General features: G+C 41.7%; 1 protein-coding gene across 3 annotated transcripts in view; it reads right to left on the minus strand.

Moving 5' to 3' along the window:
- Window positions 1-17,784, minus strand: part of FAM13A (family with sequence similarity 13 member A) — a 354,436-nt gene that overhangs the window by 82,275 nt on the left and 254,377 nt on the right. For all 3 annotated transcript variants that reach the window (XM_049709015.1, XM_004276998.4, XM_033400352.2), the window contains exon 8: window positions 120-161. In XM_049709015.1, coding sequence (XP_049564972.1) covers window positions 120-161 — 42 coding nt within the window. The remainder of the gene's footprint in view (window positions 1-119; window positions 162-17,784) is intronic.

Here is a 17,784-nt window from a genome sequence, read left to right on the forward strand (position 1 = left end):
TTAGCCTGGCCACAGCACAGAATATTCTATTGAAAAGAATTAACGTGGGCAAATAAACCCAAAGAAGCCTTAACCCTCCCCCATTCCCTGTAACAGACCAATACAAATCAAATAAGTACCTCAAATAGAAAGGTGACATAGGTCTTTCATCTTCCTGCGAACTGAGAGGAAAAGAAAACTTGAATTAATATAAGTCCTGTTACTATCATAACATCTCAATTTTACTAAAACTCTGTTCCACCTATCACAATTTTTCTTTTGACACATTAGAGCTAATCTCACTATGGAGTAAGGTTAGTAAAATATACGCTACCTTGGACCTAGCCAAGGTCAATCACTTCTTCAAGGGAGACCATCAAGAGAGGTTTCTTTCAAGATTAGCCTAAGGCAAAAGTAGTTCACATCACCCTTTGAAGAGGAAGTTTTTTACTGCCTTATTCTACAAGCCCAATCCAAGTATTCATATATTACACATAAACCCTTAAAATGATTACATACTCAATTATCTCAATAAAGCTAATTACAACTCATTAACATGGTGATGAAAGTAAGACAGCCAACAAAATACTCCTGGTAAGTGTATGCTGCCCTAGCAATGAAATGCTAGGGCATCAGTAAGCAACACTCACGCTCTTTGTTGTCTATAGTTACGCACAGTATTAATGAGGGTGAATAACATGAAAGGACACAAATGAAACTATAAAGAATAGTTTAAGGGACTTCCCTGGTGGCGCAGTGCTTAAGAATCCGCCTGCCAATGCAGGGGACATGGGTTCAATACCCGGTCCAGGAAGATCCCACGTGCCGCGGAGCAATGAAGCCTGTGCGCCACAACTACTGAGCCTGCGCGCCACAACTACTGAGCCTGCGCTTTAGAGCCCCTCAGCCACAGCTACTGAGCCCACATGCTGCAACTACTGAAGCCTGTGCTCCACAACAAGAGAAACCACCGCAATGAGAAGCCCGCATACCAAAATGAAGAGTAGCCCCCGCTCGCCTCAACTAGAGAAAGCTCGTGTACAGCAATGAAGACGCAACGCAGCCAAAAAAAAAATAGTTTAAGTTCCTCAAACAGCACTGAAGCAATATGAAGCTTAATATAAAACTATTTAATTAAAAATATAAAATATATACTATAGTAAAATATTTTTCCTTTCTTCTACATGTTTTTTTCTTCTGATAAATGACCTCGAATCAATGAATGAGTCTCTCCCCTTCAGTGTCTACTGGAGTGGTCTTTGAACATTTTTGATTACACACTCATATAAAAATTTGCTTTTAAGCAGCTACTCCCCTTAATATATGACTGAGTATCTATTTATGTTAATTATGTGCATCATTAAACAGATAAAAGTAGAAATGTGAAGTATCAGATAAAATTAAGAAGCGCTAATATTTTCTTCTTGTACCCCTGTGGTATACCACAAGCAACATTGATGAAAAGAGAAAAATTTGCTTCAGTTGGTAATATTATCCTGGCAATCACCAAAAATCTTATTACAAGTTATAGTGTAAAACACATACACACACATACACACACACACACACACACACACACACACACGCGCGCGCGCGCACAACCCTGTCCTGGAAGTTGAAAAGGTCTTAACATTTTAGTTGCAAGACGGCACATAAAATATGGCATACTGGGGCTTCCCTGGTGGCGCAGTGGTTGAGAGTCTGCCTGCCGATGCAGGGGACACGGGTTCGTGCCCCGATCCGGGAAGATCCCACATGCCGCGGAGCAGCTGGGCCCGTGAGCCATGGCCGCTGAGCCTGCGCGTCCAGAGCCTGTGCTCTGCAATGGGAGAGGCCACAACAGTGAGAGGCCCGTGTACCGCAAAAAAAAAAAAAAAAAAAAAAAAAAAATACGGCATACTATTTGTCACTCTCTCATGATTTTGGTTTCCAATGTCAATATCGCTTAACTATTCTAGTGTTTATCTTGCCAAAGATTTTGTTTGTAACTGATTGTGCCAATTCTTCCCAAGTGAAAGGTAAGTGACAGATCAGTTTTATTCTTGACTCTATAATGTTAATGGGCTGAAGGCAAAGCTTGACAAGTTACAGGCATTAACACCTGGGAACTGTCCACGTGTCTTGGGAAGAAACCACCTAGAGCAGCGCTATTACAGTAGTGACTACTTTAAGCCAGACTGATACAAGGGGCTTACACATTTGACTTCAACACAGTCCTTGAAAACTCTGAACAAATTATAAACATGTTAGAATTGGGTTTGTTTCCTAATCGAGGGTTCAGTGTCGAAGAGTACTAAGTGTGACCAACACTGTGCAAAGAGGCTGCAACAAAAAACCTATAATGATTTTACTTTATGGGAACATTGCCTCCATGTGAAACCGAGCGGAGCCCATGGGGCTCCCAGGCACAGAGGCCTTTCTGTTCCCCATTCCTTGTAGGCAAGACTCCAGCCTCCATGACCTTCCCTGAGTTCCAAAGGGCAGATTCGAACAGTTGCAAATCAAGGGAGGAGCTGCCACGAAACCACGTGAGGCGAGATTAAAGGGACCAGAGAAACTCATCAAGATCAGCAGACGGACCACCTGAGACCCTGCACACACCCTAATCCTGTCAGCAACCCCACCCTTTCGAAACTCTGCAGAAGAAAGAAGAATGCAGGACTGTTACTGCCTCCATCCTTATTGCACACCCCCCGACCACGAGCCCTGACCTCTCCCTATGCCCCAGGGAGGGGGCACAGTTCTTGAGGTGCTAGCCTGCTGTGTTCCCCTCTTTGCCTGGCAAAGAATAAACCCACCCTTTCTTTCTCCTCCAAAACTCTCTGTATCTCATTTCGGCATCGGTGTACAGGGAGCCAAGATTTGGGCCACACGAGTGTTATAAAATGAGCACCGCACTAAATACTTTTTTTGCCCAGAACAGATCCTTAACTCTAACACGTAACAAATTATAATGAAAATTAACAAGGGTACTTTAGTGAACGTTCAATTAGCAATATGGTTGGTTTTCTTAGAAATCAGGAGTGCTTTGGGAGATGATTTAAGGGTACAGAGTTCTGAACACAGCTGTTCATGTGCTTTGGCTAACACTTTTTGTGTGTGCCTGAAAATTTCCTTGTAGCCAACAGAGGCAATCAAAATCAATCTTTTCTCTCTTTACACCTTCTCTCCCTCAGACAGTTATTCATCAGCCAGGTACCATCGGGTGCTTGACATTAATTATCTGATGTAAATCCTCATAAAAACCCTCCCTGGTACTTGCCCCTCCCTTGAGAGCAGCAGGCTCAGAGAGGGCACACAACTTAACCAGGTCACACAGCTAGTGATGTGCAGACAACAAACACACTTTTGTTGTTTACTACCTTGCCTTCAATTTTAACTTATCAAAATATTCTGGAGTGAATGTCCTCATTCTGGCACAAGATCTTGTGGACTTTATAATTTATAAGCTCCATGTCATGCTTCTGATTATGGCAACTCTACACCGACCTTAGTCAAAGTCCATTCACAATGCATTATGCCTGATGGTGTGTACAAGGTGATTAATTTATTAACATGTATTGGCACTATGTCAAGAATGTCTCGATAGAAACACAAGTTTTTAATCATGAGCAAATATTTTTCAGGCTGCATTTGTATAAGGTAAATTTGTCAATGAAAGACAAAAATCAGAAATTCTTAATTGGGATATGTCCCTGAATTCTGAGCAGTTATAAGTGTTCCAAAAAAGAAAATGTAAGCACTGTTATTTAAATGAAATGAAACAGACTCAGCAGATTTGCTTACTCAGTAGCGGTCAACAGGGCAGCAATCCACGCACAGTACCCAAGAAGAACAATATAATTGGAAAAGAAAACGAGGATAAATAATTAATTTTGACACTTAATTAGCCGATTTCTTTTTTCCCTTTCATAAAAGTACCCTTGCCCGGGGTTTAGTAATGTAATCCTAACAACAGCATAAATTATGAAACAACTAAAGCATTGATTTCAAATTGATTAAGTCAATTAATTCTAAAAATCAATTTTATGCATTGACTTTACAGGCAATGTGAAGGAAAAAATGGCCAAGGACAATTCTTCCAAATAGAACAGAGAAAAGAAACTTTTCCATAAAATTTACACACTGGAATGCAAAACATTTGAAAATATCACCATGTCTACCTCTGTGCAAAATGAATATTGGACTATTATTATATGTCCCCAAACACTTATTTATAGAGGTATTTATGCCTGTTCCTAGCTTTACATCAATCTCAGACATGTCCAATGATATTAACTGAGTTGTAATTTTTTCCCTAAATTTTAAATTGAGAATTAATTCAGATTTACTTTCAATTTTTAAAAATAAGCACATGTACTGTGAATGAAGAGGGGAGTGCGTGTCATGAAATGAAGCCAATGACAAACCGTAACAACCTGGAATTCATTCAGTTTCCTCCTTGGTGGTTACTAGTATAAACCCAATGTTTTAATTATTTCCTGTTTGCTGACTCAGAATAATAGCCAAGTTTAAGCAGCTAATTAGTTTGCCTTTTTTTTTTAATTTAAATACACTGAGAGATTTGGGCAATCACCTCATGTATGTCAGGCCACTGGGTGCCTAATGTCCTCAGACATGGGGTGTTATAGGCTCTCAAAACAGCTACCTGTGGGAAGGACATTTATCAAATAGACCCAAGTAACAGTCCAAATCTAAGAAGCTACAACTGAGAAGGGCAATAACAGACTGGAGGGTTTTAGTGGGGGCCTAACTTACCTTTTTTTAAAATTTAATTTTTATTTTATATTGGCGTTTAATTGATTTACAATGTTGTGTTAGCTTCAGGCCTACGGCAAAGTAATTCAGTTACACATATACATATATTCATTCTTTTTCAGATTCTTTTCCCATATAGGTTATTACAGAATATTGAGTGCCATTCCCTGTGCTACACTAACTTATCTTTTTATGTGGTTCAACATTGGTTGAACATAAAGGCACAGGAATGGATGACACCTAGACTCACAATCTCTTCCTGAGCTGCACTCGTGTCTAAACTGAAGCCACAGAATGCAATCCCTATCAATTTAATTACACAGCAAGCTCACCGAAATTGTGAAAAGCATGGCGTTTTCTGTGTCTAAGAAAAACCAAATACTCTTGGGAGAATTCCCAGCCTGAGGTATTCAGAACGGACGCTCAGTTACTGGATCAAACCACCATTCCATTCAATTCCCTTTTGAACTGTCCTGATAAATGTTCCAATTAGTCCAACTTTCTAATTGGTTAATGCGGCTGGCTACCCGCAAATTAACATAATCTGCATATTGGGCTACATACTTTACATTTTCAAGTGATCTGAGCTAGGAGAAATAGTTTGTAAGCGTTCCTTGGGTACTGAAAAGTACAGCAAAATAGGGAAAGGCTAAGGATTAGGTTCCATTCATTGAAGAAACTCGAAAAAACATCTACTGGGGCTTAAATACAAACAAACAAACAAAAAAACCACAAACAGCCAAGGGGAGAGAGAAAGGGAGGGCCAAGTGAAAGGACAAAATTTAAAGTATTAAGTAAACATCTTCTCTGGAATTCAGGTTTCTCCCTCACGTTGCAACAGAATGTACTAAGTGGAAGAATTTTCATAGATGAATTTTCTTGGAGGACGACGAGGTGAGTGGAATTAGCACATTTTCTTTCCTTCCTTCCTCTGCAAACTATAAAGTACCACACTGGAGCCTTTTGATTTATCCACAGTCTCAGGCACTAACATTCATAACCCTCCATTTATAGCATTTATACCGCTCCATTTGGGGTGTGATGTAGCAGCTGGCGTTCTGCTGTTCAGATTTTTGGTTCAGCTCCATTCAGGAACACGGGAGAAAACAATCTCCCTGTTCCTTTTGGAAAACAACTCAGTTTTGGAAAACAGATCAGTTCACAGCTAAGTGTTTGCCCCTGTAATTTCAGGGGGCATTTTTGTAGATGGATGTATACTTCTTTACTATAAACCCAAGCAACTTTGTTTCCAGTTTTATTATTTGTATGTTGTAACTAAGAATGCAACACCTAGCTGTCAGTAGAAATAAAAACAAACCATTGAAGTTCAAGAGCAAATATGTTTTCCTGACCAAAGGGTAATGCAATAAGCTGAAATGTTAATGTTCACAGGACTAGAAAGTTTAGCTAACACCAAGAGGTATTACACTTCGGAAGCAAAACCAATCAGAAGACTTCCAAACATTTACAGCTTTCCCCCCAGTAAGACAGGAAAGTATTTCTACCATTTTCCTGATTGCTTAGTAGAAATTTGAAATATATTGTTAGGGGATGAATTGTGTCCCTGCAAAAAGACGCGCTGAAGCCCTGACCCCCAGAAACTCAGGATGTGATCTTATTTGCAAATACAGCCTTTATAGAGGTGACCAAGTTAAAGTGAAGTTACCGTAGTGGGCCCTAATTCAATATGACCAGCGCTCTTATCAACAGGATATTTGCACACAGGGAGCACAAGTTGTGAAGACTGGAATTGTGTTGCCACAAGCCAAGATCTCCAGGAAGCGAGGAGAGAGGCAGGGGACAACTCATTCCCCAGGGTTTTTAGAGGGAGCACAGCCCTAGCCAACGTGTAAATTTGGGACTTCTGGCCTCCAGAACCGTGAGACAAGAAATTGCTGGTTGGGCTTCCCTGGTGGCGCAGTGGTTGAGAGTCCGCCTGCCGACGCAGGGGACACGGGTTCGTGCCCCGGTCCGGGAAGATCCCACATGCCGCGGAGCGGCTGGGCCCGTGAGCCATGGCCGCTGAGCCTGCGCGTCCGGAGCCTGTGCTCCGCAACGGGAGAGGCTGCAACAGTGAGAGGCCCACATACCGCAAAAAAAAAAAAAAAAAAAAAAAAAAAAAAGAAATTGCTGGTTTTCTGGGCTACCCTGTTTGTGGTACTTCGTCACAGCTGTGCTAGGAAACTAATATATCTACTAAAAAAATGTTTTTTTCCCAAATCCGGAATTAAAACCTGACAAAAGTGTCTCCATCTTATGTAAAGGTTGTGCTCTGGAAATTCATTTGTAGCGATGCTAAGACTAGAACGGATTTCCCACACTGACACGAGGATTCGATTTCCAGGCCTGTACTAACCTCTTGTTCAAATAAACTATCGTCAGTAAGCAGTCCAGAGTCAGTGTTTTGAAAAACGTTGGCCACGATCCAGTTAGAAACACATTTTACATCATGATATGTAGTACACAGACACATAGAAGGGACACATTTCATAAAATTATTCTTACTTTGGATGTTTTCTATTTTGTTATACTTCGCTTTATATGAAACACTGGTCACAACCTGCTCAATTGGTTTTATGACCACCAACAGGTCATGACCCACAGGTGAAAAACGCTATGCTAAAAACACATCTCCCTGGCTTGATGTGTAATTAATACTCAGTGAATGTTGCTGAATTAAGATCTATGTTCTCATAGGACAGAGAACAAACACTTTTCTTCTCTGCCCCACTGCCAGAATGAGCTCTGGGCCAAAGAAGTACAGATTTTGTTGAGCGTGGATGGCACAGAAAATCAGAGAGGAAGCGGGTCCAGATATGCCCAGCGATGCGCGTGAGAATGTCGTTCTAGATGACCGTGGTGGAGCTGACAGAGGATTTCCAGGTCTCTCTTTTTTTAAATTTTATTTCATTTCATTTATTTATTTATATATTTTTTGAATGTTATTTATTTTTTATACAGCAGGTTCTTAGTAGTCATCCATTTTATACACATCAGTGTATACATGTCAATCCCAATCTCCCAATTCATCCCACCACCAGCCCCATCCCCGCTTTCCCCCCTTGGTGTCCATACTTCTGTTCTGTACATCTGTGTCTCTATCCAAGTCTCTTTAAAATATTCTTTTCCTGCTTATACCACAGGATGGTGTCAAGGAGACTCAGGGACCCCTGTTTTTGTTTTTGTTTTTTTCGATTCCTCCTTACGTTGTGACCACAGCATTCTTTATCACCTATATTTTGGTCTCTTCAAGTCAAAGAACTATTATACTTGGAGGGAACCAGGGACCATCTCATTCTAATTCAGTCCCTCTACCCAGCTAGATCTACCCGTGGATGCCCTTCTGATGACCACCTTTCAATCTCTAGGGAGTTGGAGGGGGTGGTGAGGGTGTGCGCTTGTCAGGGAAGGGGAGTAAAGTTTGAAGCAGGGAGGGGTGGGATTGCTTCACCTTCTACCTCTTGTGTATCTTTCCCTACAGTGAGAAGGTCAACAGGAAACTATTACTACCTGTGGACTGGCTGACACAGCCAAGAGCCTCACATTCCACTTTACAGGGGATCCTGGCTGGAGATGTGTTTAGAAGTCAGAGGACAGAATCCTCATGCCCGTTACAATATTTAAGTTGTATTAACAGGCCAACTGCTCTCCTTAAAAAAAAAAAAAGTTTATCCCTTACCCCCCCACGTGGTCAATCACCAGACTGTGTTGATTTCATCTCAGAAAGAGGCAAGTCTTCTGAATCTGATCTTTCCTTTCCATTTCCACTGCCGTAGTCTTTCAGAGGGGCAGTACTCTTTTTCCCTGCCATCCAGAGCAGTTTACCCTTAATACCCCGACCAGATTTATCCCCCTAACCTGAAAGCCTCCCTGCTTCCCCTTTGTCTTTGGGGTAAAATCCAGATGTCTGAACCTGGCGCACAAGAGTCCTCCCAATCTCAGGGCAGTGAGCCTCTGTCGACCTCTCACTGCACTTTCATAACTCTGTCTGTACGTGCTGTTCCCTCTATCTTAAATGCTTTCACCACCTCTCTCTGCCTGGTAAATACTTCATCTCTCAGCTCAAATGTCATCTAATCTGGGATGCCATCTCCATCACCCTGGAGAGGGGAGTGGCTCCTCCCTCCAGGCTCCCGGACACTGTTCACAGCCATGAGCCAGCGCTTAGCAAGAGACGCTGAAGCTCCTGAGTTCGGATGCTTGCCTCACCTCCTGGATTTGTCTTTATGTTTGTCCCACCAGCACCTAGCAAGGTACATTCCGGGTGCTCAGTCAGTGGCTGTGGAATAGTTAGCACCATCAAGACCATGCTGAGCGCTGACACTACCGTGTGACTGCATATTTTTAAAACATATAATTTGTAAAATTAATTTTGCCAGCTGGAAGCATTCTCAGAGAGTTGTACGTTGATTAGTTTAAGTTATCTTCTTCCCTGCGATTCCAAACTTAATGGAAGTGCAACTGTGCCATGGGTTTTCTCCCACCCTTATTGAGAAAAGAAAATTAATTTTCTCCCACCGCACAGAGGGGCAGCTCCGCCATTGTGCCAGTAATCTAAACCCTGTGCTTTCCGTAGGGTACAGTGTGCCCAGAAAAGGATTTGTTCAGGCAAGGCAGTGTTTGCATATGGCCTTGCCACACACTCTATCTGTTTGTTCTGGCTTGAGAGCAGGAAAAGAAAGTTTTTTTTACCTCATTGCAAACCCAGAGGTTTGGGTGGAGCTTAGAGAAATTTTTGGTTTAGTCACAAAACTATTTTCAATGCAGCTGGAAGCTCTGATTTGCTTTTGAGATTCTTGTTCAGCAAACTGATGTGTATCATTATTATAGACACAGCAATACCGCCTCGGGGAGGCAGCAGTTTAGAATGTAAGAACACAGTAACTTTCTTTTTGAGGGGGTTGATATGAGTGGATAAGAGAATATTTTTGGAACATTAGCAAGTCAGTTAAAATGCTTTCTAATCTTCAGATACTGAAACAAAAGCAAAAGAACAGGGGGATACGTGCAGAAGGGAAGAAGGAAACAGGAAACTGTTTTTTTACTAAATTCTTTCAATTATTCCCTTTATTATAACATTCTTAATGGCAGGTATATAATTTCCCCAGTCGTTAACTCTGAATGTGGATTTCTTGAGGCAGACAGAACTGTGCGGAAAGCAATGCGAATTCGCCTGTCACCTTCCAGCCAGTGAACCCTCCCCCTGCCACAGGAGGGCTCTGCACAGAACGAGGAGTCAAGGACATGTATCTACACTGCCATGATTTTACACTGGTTTGCAGGAGGACGAGTGACCGGCAAGTGTACAAAGGTTGATGTCCACCCAGGCTTGAGCTCTGTGAGCTTCCCAAACCACGGGCCAGTGCTCATTCAGCCTTTTTTGAGTGTCTACTACTTACTTATCAGAGCCTATGAGAGGGGCTGGAGATACACAGGCTATTAAGATATGGGCTCAACCTTCCCAGAATTTATAGGCCAGCCGAGAAACAGAAACTTGACATTTGACCATTTTCATAAGAAAAGGGATCCAGAGCTACCGCGTACTGAGAGCTCTCCCTAATAAGCCAGGCTTTGGGCTGAGAACTTCATGTACATCATCTCACTCAATCCTCAGTGACATCTTTGGAGGAAGGTATTACTCACCAGCTTTTTCAAAGAAGAAAAGTAAGTTTTAGAAAGGTTAAGCAACTGGTGGAAGGTCACGGAGCCACGTGGGGCTGAGATTCACATCCTGAATCTCGGGTCTGTGGAAGCCAGAGCTCCAGACCTTGAAGTCAGAAGCTCGGTGCAGACCCGCAAGTTAGGGGAGCTTAGGGGACGTAAGTGACACTGGGAGTGAATTGTGCGGGTCACACTGGAAAAAGATAATGGACCGGAGAAAAGTTCTCCAACAAAGGCAGAGGATGTGTGAAGGCGTGAGGAAGCACTGCAGGGGTGTGCCAGGCGGCGGCACTAGAGGAACTGAGACAGACACAGAGACAGACAACACACGCACACACACATGCACGCACGCACGCACGCACACAGAGGCAGGCACTTGAGTTTTCACCAAGTCAAGGAGTTGAAAATGAAGGAGAGTCCCTTACAAAAACACAGCAGAGTTTATCAATGGTCTCCTCTGGCTGGCTTTTGGTTCCTAATTTTAGTTTCAGGGGCCATTTTAACCTAGACAGCGAAGTTACGTTTCTTCCCATCGTCATTTTGCTGACAGCAAAACTACTGAGGTATCATCTTAAGCTTTTCCTGAACCCTACTTAACTTTTTCTAGTGTTTTGGTTCCATTCAATGTGATCTGAGAAAAGCAGTTCAGTTCTTCATTTTTATTTCTATGAAGTTCAAGTGTTCTGATTTTTATTCTTATATTTGATGAGAAGATGCCATGTTTTCCTGACCCCAAACCTTAAAAGGTTTTCATAGAATGTATCCTGTGTCCCTTCCCTCTCCCCTCACCCAGTATTTTTATTTCTTTTACTGGGGTCACTTACTTTAAAAAATCAACTTCTAGGGCTTCCTACTATTTCTTTTTACTACCCGCGTCCCCACTATTTCCCATCAATATATCTTTTTTATGCAAGAAATAAAATCAGTTTCCACATCTGGCTTCTTGATGATCTGTTATAATGTAGTATCTAGAAAAGGCGAGTCTATAGAGACAGAAAGTAGATTCGTGGTTGCCTAGAGCTGGGATAGGGGGCTTGAGGGTGGCTTTGGTCAGTCTGGGCTGCTATAACAACATACCACAGGTTGAGTGGCTTCAACAACAGAAACATTTACTTCTCACAGTTCCAAAGATTGGAAGTCTGAGATCAGGGTGCCAGCATGGCAGGTTCTGGTGAGAGCTCTCCCTGGCTTGCAGATTTCCACCTTCTTGCTGTACCTCCATGGATGGGGGTGGGTGGGGAGATTGTGCTCCGGTCCTTTCGTCTCCTTGTAAGGGCACCAATCCTATCGTGGGAGCTCCACCTCTACGGCCTCATCCAAATCTACTTACCTCCCAAAGGTCCCACCTCCAAATACCATCACACTGGGGATTAAAGCTTCAGCATATGAATTTTGAGGGGCACAAACATTCAGCCCACAGTAGGGATTGAGAGCTAAAGAGCACAGGGTTTCTTTTTGGGTGACAAAAATATTCTAAAACTGACTGTCAGTGATGGTTGCATAACCTTGTGACTATACTAATAACCATTGAATTGTATACTTTAAGTAGGTGAGGTGCCCGGTATGTAAATTATATCAATAAAGCTATTACTGAAAAAGTTATTTCTGGTTCTTGTTAAGGGAAGAATAAATCGTGCTTTTAAAAGGTTTCATATAGTACAAACTATTTTTTGGCAGTTCATTCTATCATCACATAAATATATAAGTATTACAGGAAAAACAGGGTAAAAAGTTTTGAGAGTTTCAAGGAATTTGATTCTATGATATTTGCAGCGGCACTTCCCACAAATCATGCTTTAGGTCGTTTTCTACTATTCACCCAATACAATGCAACGGTAGAGCATCACCGTAAGTGTAAAGCACTCTTGCTTCAAGGAACTGAAAGATAATGCAGGGGTAAGAGTAACAAAATCAGAAGGAAAGCAATATGCTACTACTCGTTCCATGTGAAGAGCCATCACTTACAAAGAACTATAATATTCTTTAACTACAGAATTTCTCCTCTAAGTAAGTGTAGTAGGTATTATCATCCCCTTTTATAGGTGAGGAAAACGACCTGCCCAAATTCACATGGCTAATTAGCTGTCAGCGTCTGGATATGTTTCTCGACGGCAAGTTTATTATCTTTCCATCGCTTTCCCCACTGTTTAGTGCAGACTCTCTAACGTCTCTCCTTCTTTCAGTGGCTTAGACAGGGTGATCTCTGTAAAATTTAAGAATATCCTTAAGTAAGGTATGAAGGTATCCTTAACTGAGGTATGAACCTTAGTTCATACTATCTTCTTTATCTGGAGTAATTAGCAAATATTTCAACTCCAGAGGTACTGCCACCATCACGTGAGAGTAGAGCCCACAGAGGTCTGTCTTGTTCTCAATGATTCTTGTTACTACCAAATACAGACCACACTGGTGATGAGTCTAAGTTCAGATATTCAACCCCAGAAGGGTTAACCCAGACTTGAGGCGAGGCAGCTTTTCACTCCCTTTTAGACTGTGTTTGTGGAGGGGGGGAGGGCAGGGAGTGCCATCAAAGTGCCAACAAGTTCGGAATAACGCGGGTTTAAGAGCTAAATGAACTGAAGGCATCACCACCACAAGCAGTAGAGGGCTCTCTAACATCACCCAGAAGACTCACAAGCAGGACCATCACTGCCTGGGCTGTTCCCTGGTCAAATCCCACATCATCCCCATGTTCCCAGTGTTCACTTGTTTGCTGAAGGACATTCTAAAAACCCGTGCTGAGAAAGACCAGATGAATTCTGCTGATGAGAAGATTCCGTGAAATTTTCCCATGCTGGATCCCTAATACACGTTAACTAATCCTGTTGCCATAAACCTTCTGAAAGAGCCATTGCAGTTTAGAAGTATGGTGTGTTTCACCATCATAAAATGAATATTCAATAATGTATGTTGAATATCATAATTTTCTAGGGAGAGTAATGAAAAAGAGAGTTACACTGACATTGTTCATCTCAGTTTCCCACTTTGATAAATAAACCAAGGGAAAAAAGGGATGCTAAACATGTGAAAACAGATGGCAATGCATTAAAACCAAAGGAATCTAGGTTAATCACTAGTGCTCTTAACGTCATCCTCCATCATTAGTCTTTGTGGATAGAAGATGAGTTAGTGACTATTTGAAAGTTATTCTAGCAAATCAAAATCCTGCTGTGAAGTTGAGAGTTTTGTCATGGACATAAGAGTGAGTGAAGACTTTCTTTCTCAGCCTACTGAAGTCTTTCTATACATAAAATGGAGATCCTTACCTACAGATCCATAATCTCTAAGGAAAAAAAAGCCAATGGAATATGAATCATGCAAAGAGTCTGAGGTCTAAGTAAAGCCTAGAGTCTGATAAAACATACTATCTCTTTAGTGACACAGGGTAAATTTAATACCTGAGGAAAAAATGTTTATTTCAATTCTTAATATAGTTTCTCTACTTATTTATGGTATTATTTTATTTCTTTGGAAGAACTTTTTCAGTTGGCAAGAATATCCATATAATGCTATACAGTGCAAATATTTTAGTATTTCTAAAAATATTTGGGATAATTGAACCATCTCAAAAGACATATAGGATCCACCGTTAATTTAAGCCATTTGAAGTGAACTTTAAGAACTGAGTCCTTCACTCTATAGAGGGTCACATTTTCAATATTCAGCCTCTGCAGTTTTTCTACAGATCATGAGTTTCTGCATAGTTACTCCCACCCGGGAAAGTCTGCAAATTATATTAAGTTGTAAACAGATAGCAAAATACATTAAAGCGAACCCAGGTCCTTATTTCATTCTTAGCCTTCGACCTCATCTGTTAGTCTCGTCTTAGTTACAGATAAGCAGTAGCAGATTTATCTTCTACATACTTTCACAACATGCTAAGAAAGGCTAAAAAGTCACTCATGGGAAATATAAGCTAAGTAGACAATGAGATGCAAACGTGCCATCTAATAAGATCATATGCTTATATGGAGTTGCAGAGGGTAATATTATCCACGCAGGTGTTTCTCTATTATTATGCTAATTATACCCTCCATTACCGGATTCACCACAGTAATGTAATTGTAACTGTCTGGTAACGTGTCTGCATCCTCACTAGCATGTGACCTCTCTGAAGCAGAGTTGTGTCTTAATTTACTGGCAGTACAGGGTAGTGTTCGGTCATAAAGAAAATATTAAAAAACACTGTAAGTATGTTTTGTTCTAATAGGTAACACCGACCGTCTAGTAAATGAAAGCACCAATTATGACAGAGACACCTCACGTAAGGTCCTGACATTAAATATGTTATTTGGGGATGTTGAATAGTAGAGTGTTAGCATCTTACATCCTAACACCTGCTGTCAATGGCTTTATACAAGCTATACTCATTAACCGGAGTTTAGATCAGTGTTTCTCTGCGTGGACCATTGGTACCAGATTTGCTTTCAGGAAGCTTGTTAAAATGTTGATACTTTCCCTGTCACACCCAGATTCAGACTCAGTAAGTCTAGGGAAGGAAGGCAGCAGGAAGAAGCGGATTTTTAAAAATAAGGTCTCTAGGTAATTCTCATGCACCTAAAGAATGAGAGGCACTGGCCTCTCTGCTCAATACAAACATGAGTGAGCATGAGTTTCTCTAACTGGTATTTAAAGCTATTCTTTCCCTCACCCTCTTTTAATTCAGTTTCTAGCCCCTCGGTGCTCCTAAAGAGAATGGAGCAAAGCGCTCATCCCATCAGCCGGCATGTGCACCACGAGGCTCTGCAACTTTCCTGTTCCGGGCGGGATAACAGTGCGGGCGGTTGGCAACAGTCATCTTTACTAGAGGGTCACAGAAATCCTTAGCCAAAAATGTTGAATTGGGCTCGGAAGCAGCAATCATACATAGGAACAGGAAAGTGCTCTGCATAAGCGCTTAAATTCACAAGAGATCCGTAACGAAGTGAACACCACAAACCTACCGGTTCCTTGCCTTCAAGAGGTACATAATCACAGGCAAGCACAGGCTGGAAGTTAAGGATTGCAGGGTGACCCATCAAATGAAGCTCTCAGAAACAGGGGGACAGTGAATGCACTGATCAGCAGTCGTGAATGCAAATTCAAATGATGCCTCTTACGTAGGTTTATTAGTAAGGACTAACAGAGCAAAATAATTTTGGAGGAAATGACGCTGATTCTATTATAGCTTTCATCAACTTAACTCTCTAAACAATATTTTAGCTGAACAAAGATCTGTTTGCTTCTTAACAGTGATTATATCACAGAGCAGCTTATTACAGAGTTCAGTAATAGCCAATATGCTTATCTAGAAAGGACTTGCTTAAGACACTTAAGAACTGACACCATTATAAGATAAAACAGGGTCCCAACTTTAAAGCTGGAAACCAAATGAAGACTCCGAAAAGTGTACATTAGTTTTTAGTCTCTCGCAAGTTTCAAGCATGTGGACATTTCCACTGAATTAATATAGACAAATTTCAGATCTATCCATAAATCACTCTGTGCTCCCTTGGGTTGGGTTATCAATTTTAGAAAAGGAATTCTAGGGACACCCCCATCAAGTTCCCATTACAGTGCATTTGTCCTTACAGTGAAAGGAAAACAACTACACTGTTTTATCTCACAGGGTACATCTGCAGGAACCATTTTCCAAACGAACACTCAATTTCTGTATACCTTATTTTCATGTTAAAACATGAACATCCAGTAAAATATTGGCGGCATGTTTTTTCAAAATAAAATTCGTTTTTTGTCTAGGTTTTTTTCAATCTTATAGATAAACCACATTCACCATCTGACTTTTAAAATCACTTCCACTAACAGTTTTCTTAAAGGAAGCATTTACATGGAATCAAATGTCACTGCATGTAGAGCACGTGCAGCTGAAACAGGATAATAGGATTGGCAAAAGTAATTCTAAAAATCCTAAAACATGACCCTAGGAAACTCAGACTTCCTTCAAGCCTCAGTTTTCCTGCTGTGAAACTGGAGGGCTGGACTCCATCACCACGGAGGTGACTCCCAGCTTCAACATTCCGGGACACCTTACTCACATATTAGTTCACCAGCAGTGTTCTTTTTAACAAGCCCTTTGTTTAAATTTACCTTTTTCTGCATTGGTATAATAACTCTTCCACCTCGCCCTCCACAATCCATATTACAATCATTAATGAACAGAAAAACGCCCTGCGCTTAATCATTCTTACAGAGCAGTTTTTTTGGTTTAAAGATGTCATCTGTGTAATAAACCCATCTAGAATTATTTATGGGGAAATAATAACCTTAACGTTTATGTCCATGTATTATAAAGTACTTATTGATAGAAAATCCTTGCCTAGATCTGAGCTCCAGCAGACAGGGCTCCTAAGATGCATTTTTAAAAGGTCTTTAGCCTGTCGACATCCTTCAAAATGAGCTCAGAGCTCACCGCAGCTTCACAACATTGCTAACAAGCTGACTCAGTTTTATTTTAAACCTGCTCGATATATTCTTCACTTTCTGTTTTTCTTCAGCTGTCAAAGCTGTTTTCTTCTATTTATTTTCATTCGAGGAAGGCAATAACTGAACAGACTAATCAAGTGAAGAAGATGACATGCTGGGCATAAGTGTCAGCAAAAGAAGCGATCAAATAGCTACATTTCTCTGGTCTTGGGGCAGCACATTGCGTCCAAGGAACTCTACACAGTTTGCAGCACACGACTGAAAGATGCCAAGGATTGGCAAAGTTACACGGTTTTGGAACATTCAGAAAATACAGAAGAGAAGAACGAAACCAAATAGGAAAGCATACTACCTTTGCAGGGGCATGATTTCACAAGCCATCCTTGTCTGGAAATTTGCAAGGGACCCTCACAACTGTCTCTTCCGCGCCCAGCTGGGCGTCTGTATAAGGGGGGCCAGGCTGCAGTGGCTGAGCTGGGCTGGGGGCGTGAGGCTGCAGCTCACCGCTGGAGAAGCAACTTGCCCTGCAGTCAGCCAGCGTTCTGCTGTTCCCAGCCTCCAAACTTCTCCGAGCGGAGCTACAGTGCTATTCGATCGCTGCCTCTCCACATTTCCACCGCAGTCCACTCTGACCTTTGTTCCAGGGAAGCAGCTGAAGCAGCCAGCCAATCAGAGGACCAGCTGCTGCAGGGCTTAAAGGCGCTGCTGCTTTTGCTGCTGCTGCAGCTCCTCGCGGGCTTGCCTAATTCTGGTAACTCGAAACTCTCCTCTGAGCCCTTCCACAGACGGGCTTGTCCGTCTGGGGAAAGCAACCAATAACAGCAGCAAGAGCAAAGGGTCCCTTCACTTCTCAACGTCACAGAGACTGCCAGCAAGGAAATCCATTTGTCAAGGAAAGACACTGCCTCCGAAACGAAAGGTTTCCGTGACAGAAGGCATGAGCTATGCTCAGTCTCCTTTCTT

The sequence above is a fragment of the Orcinus orca genome, chromosome 4 (assembly GCF_937001465.1).
Source record: "Orcinus orca chromosome 4, mOrcOrc1.1, whole genome shotgun sequence".
Taxonomy (NCBI): Eukaryota; Metazoa; Chordata; class Mammalia; order Artiodactyla; family Delphinidae; genus Orcinus; species Orcinus orca.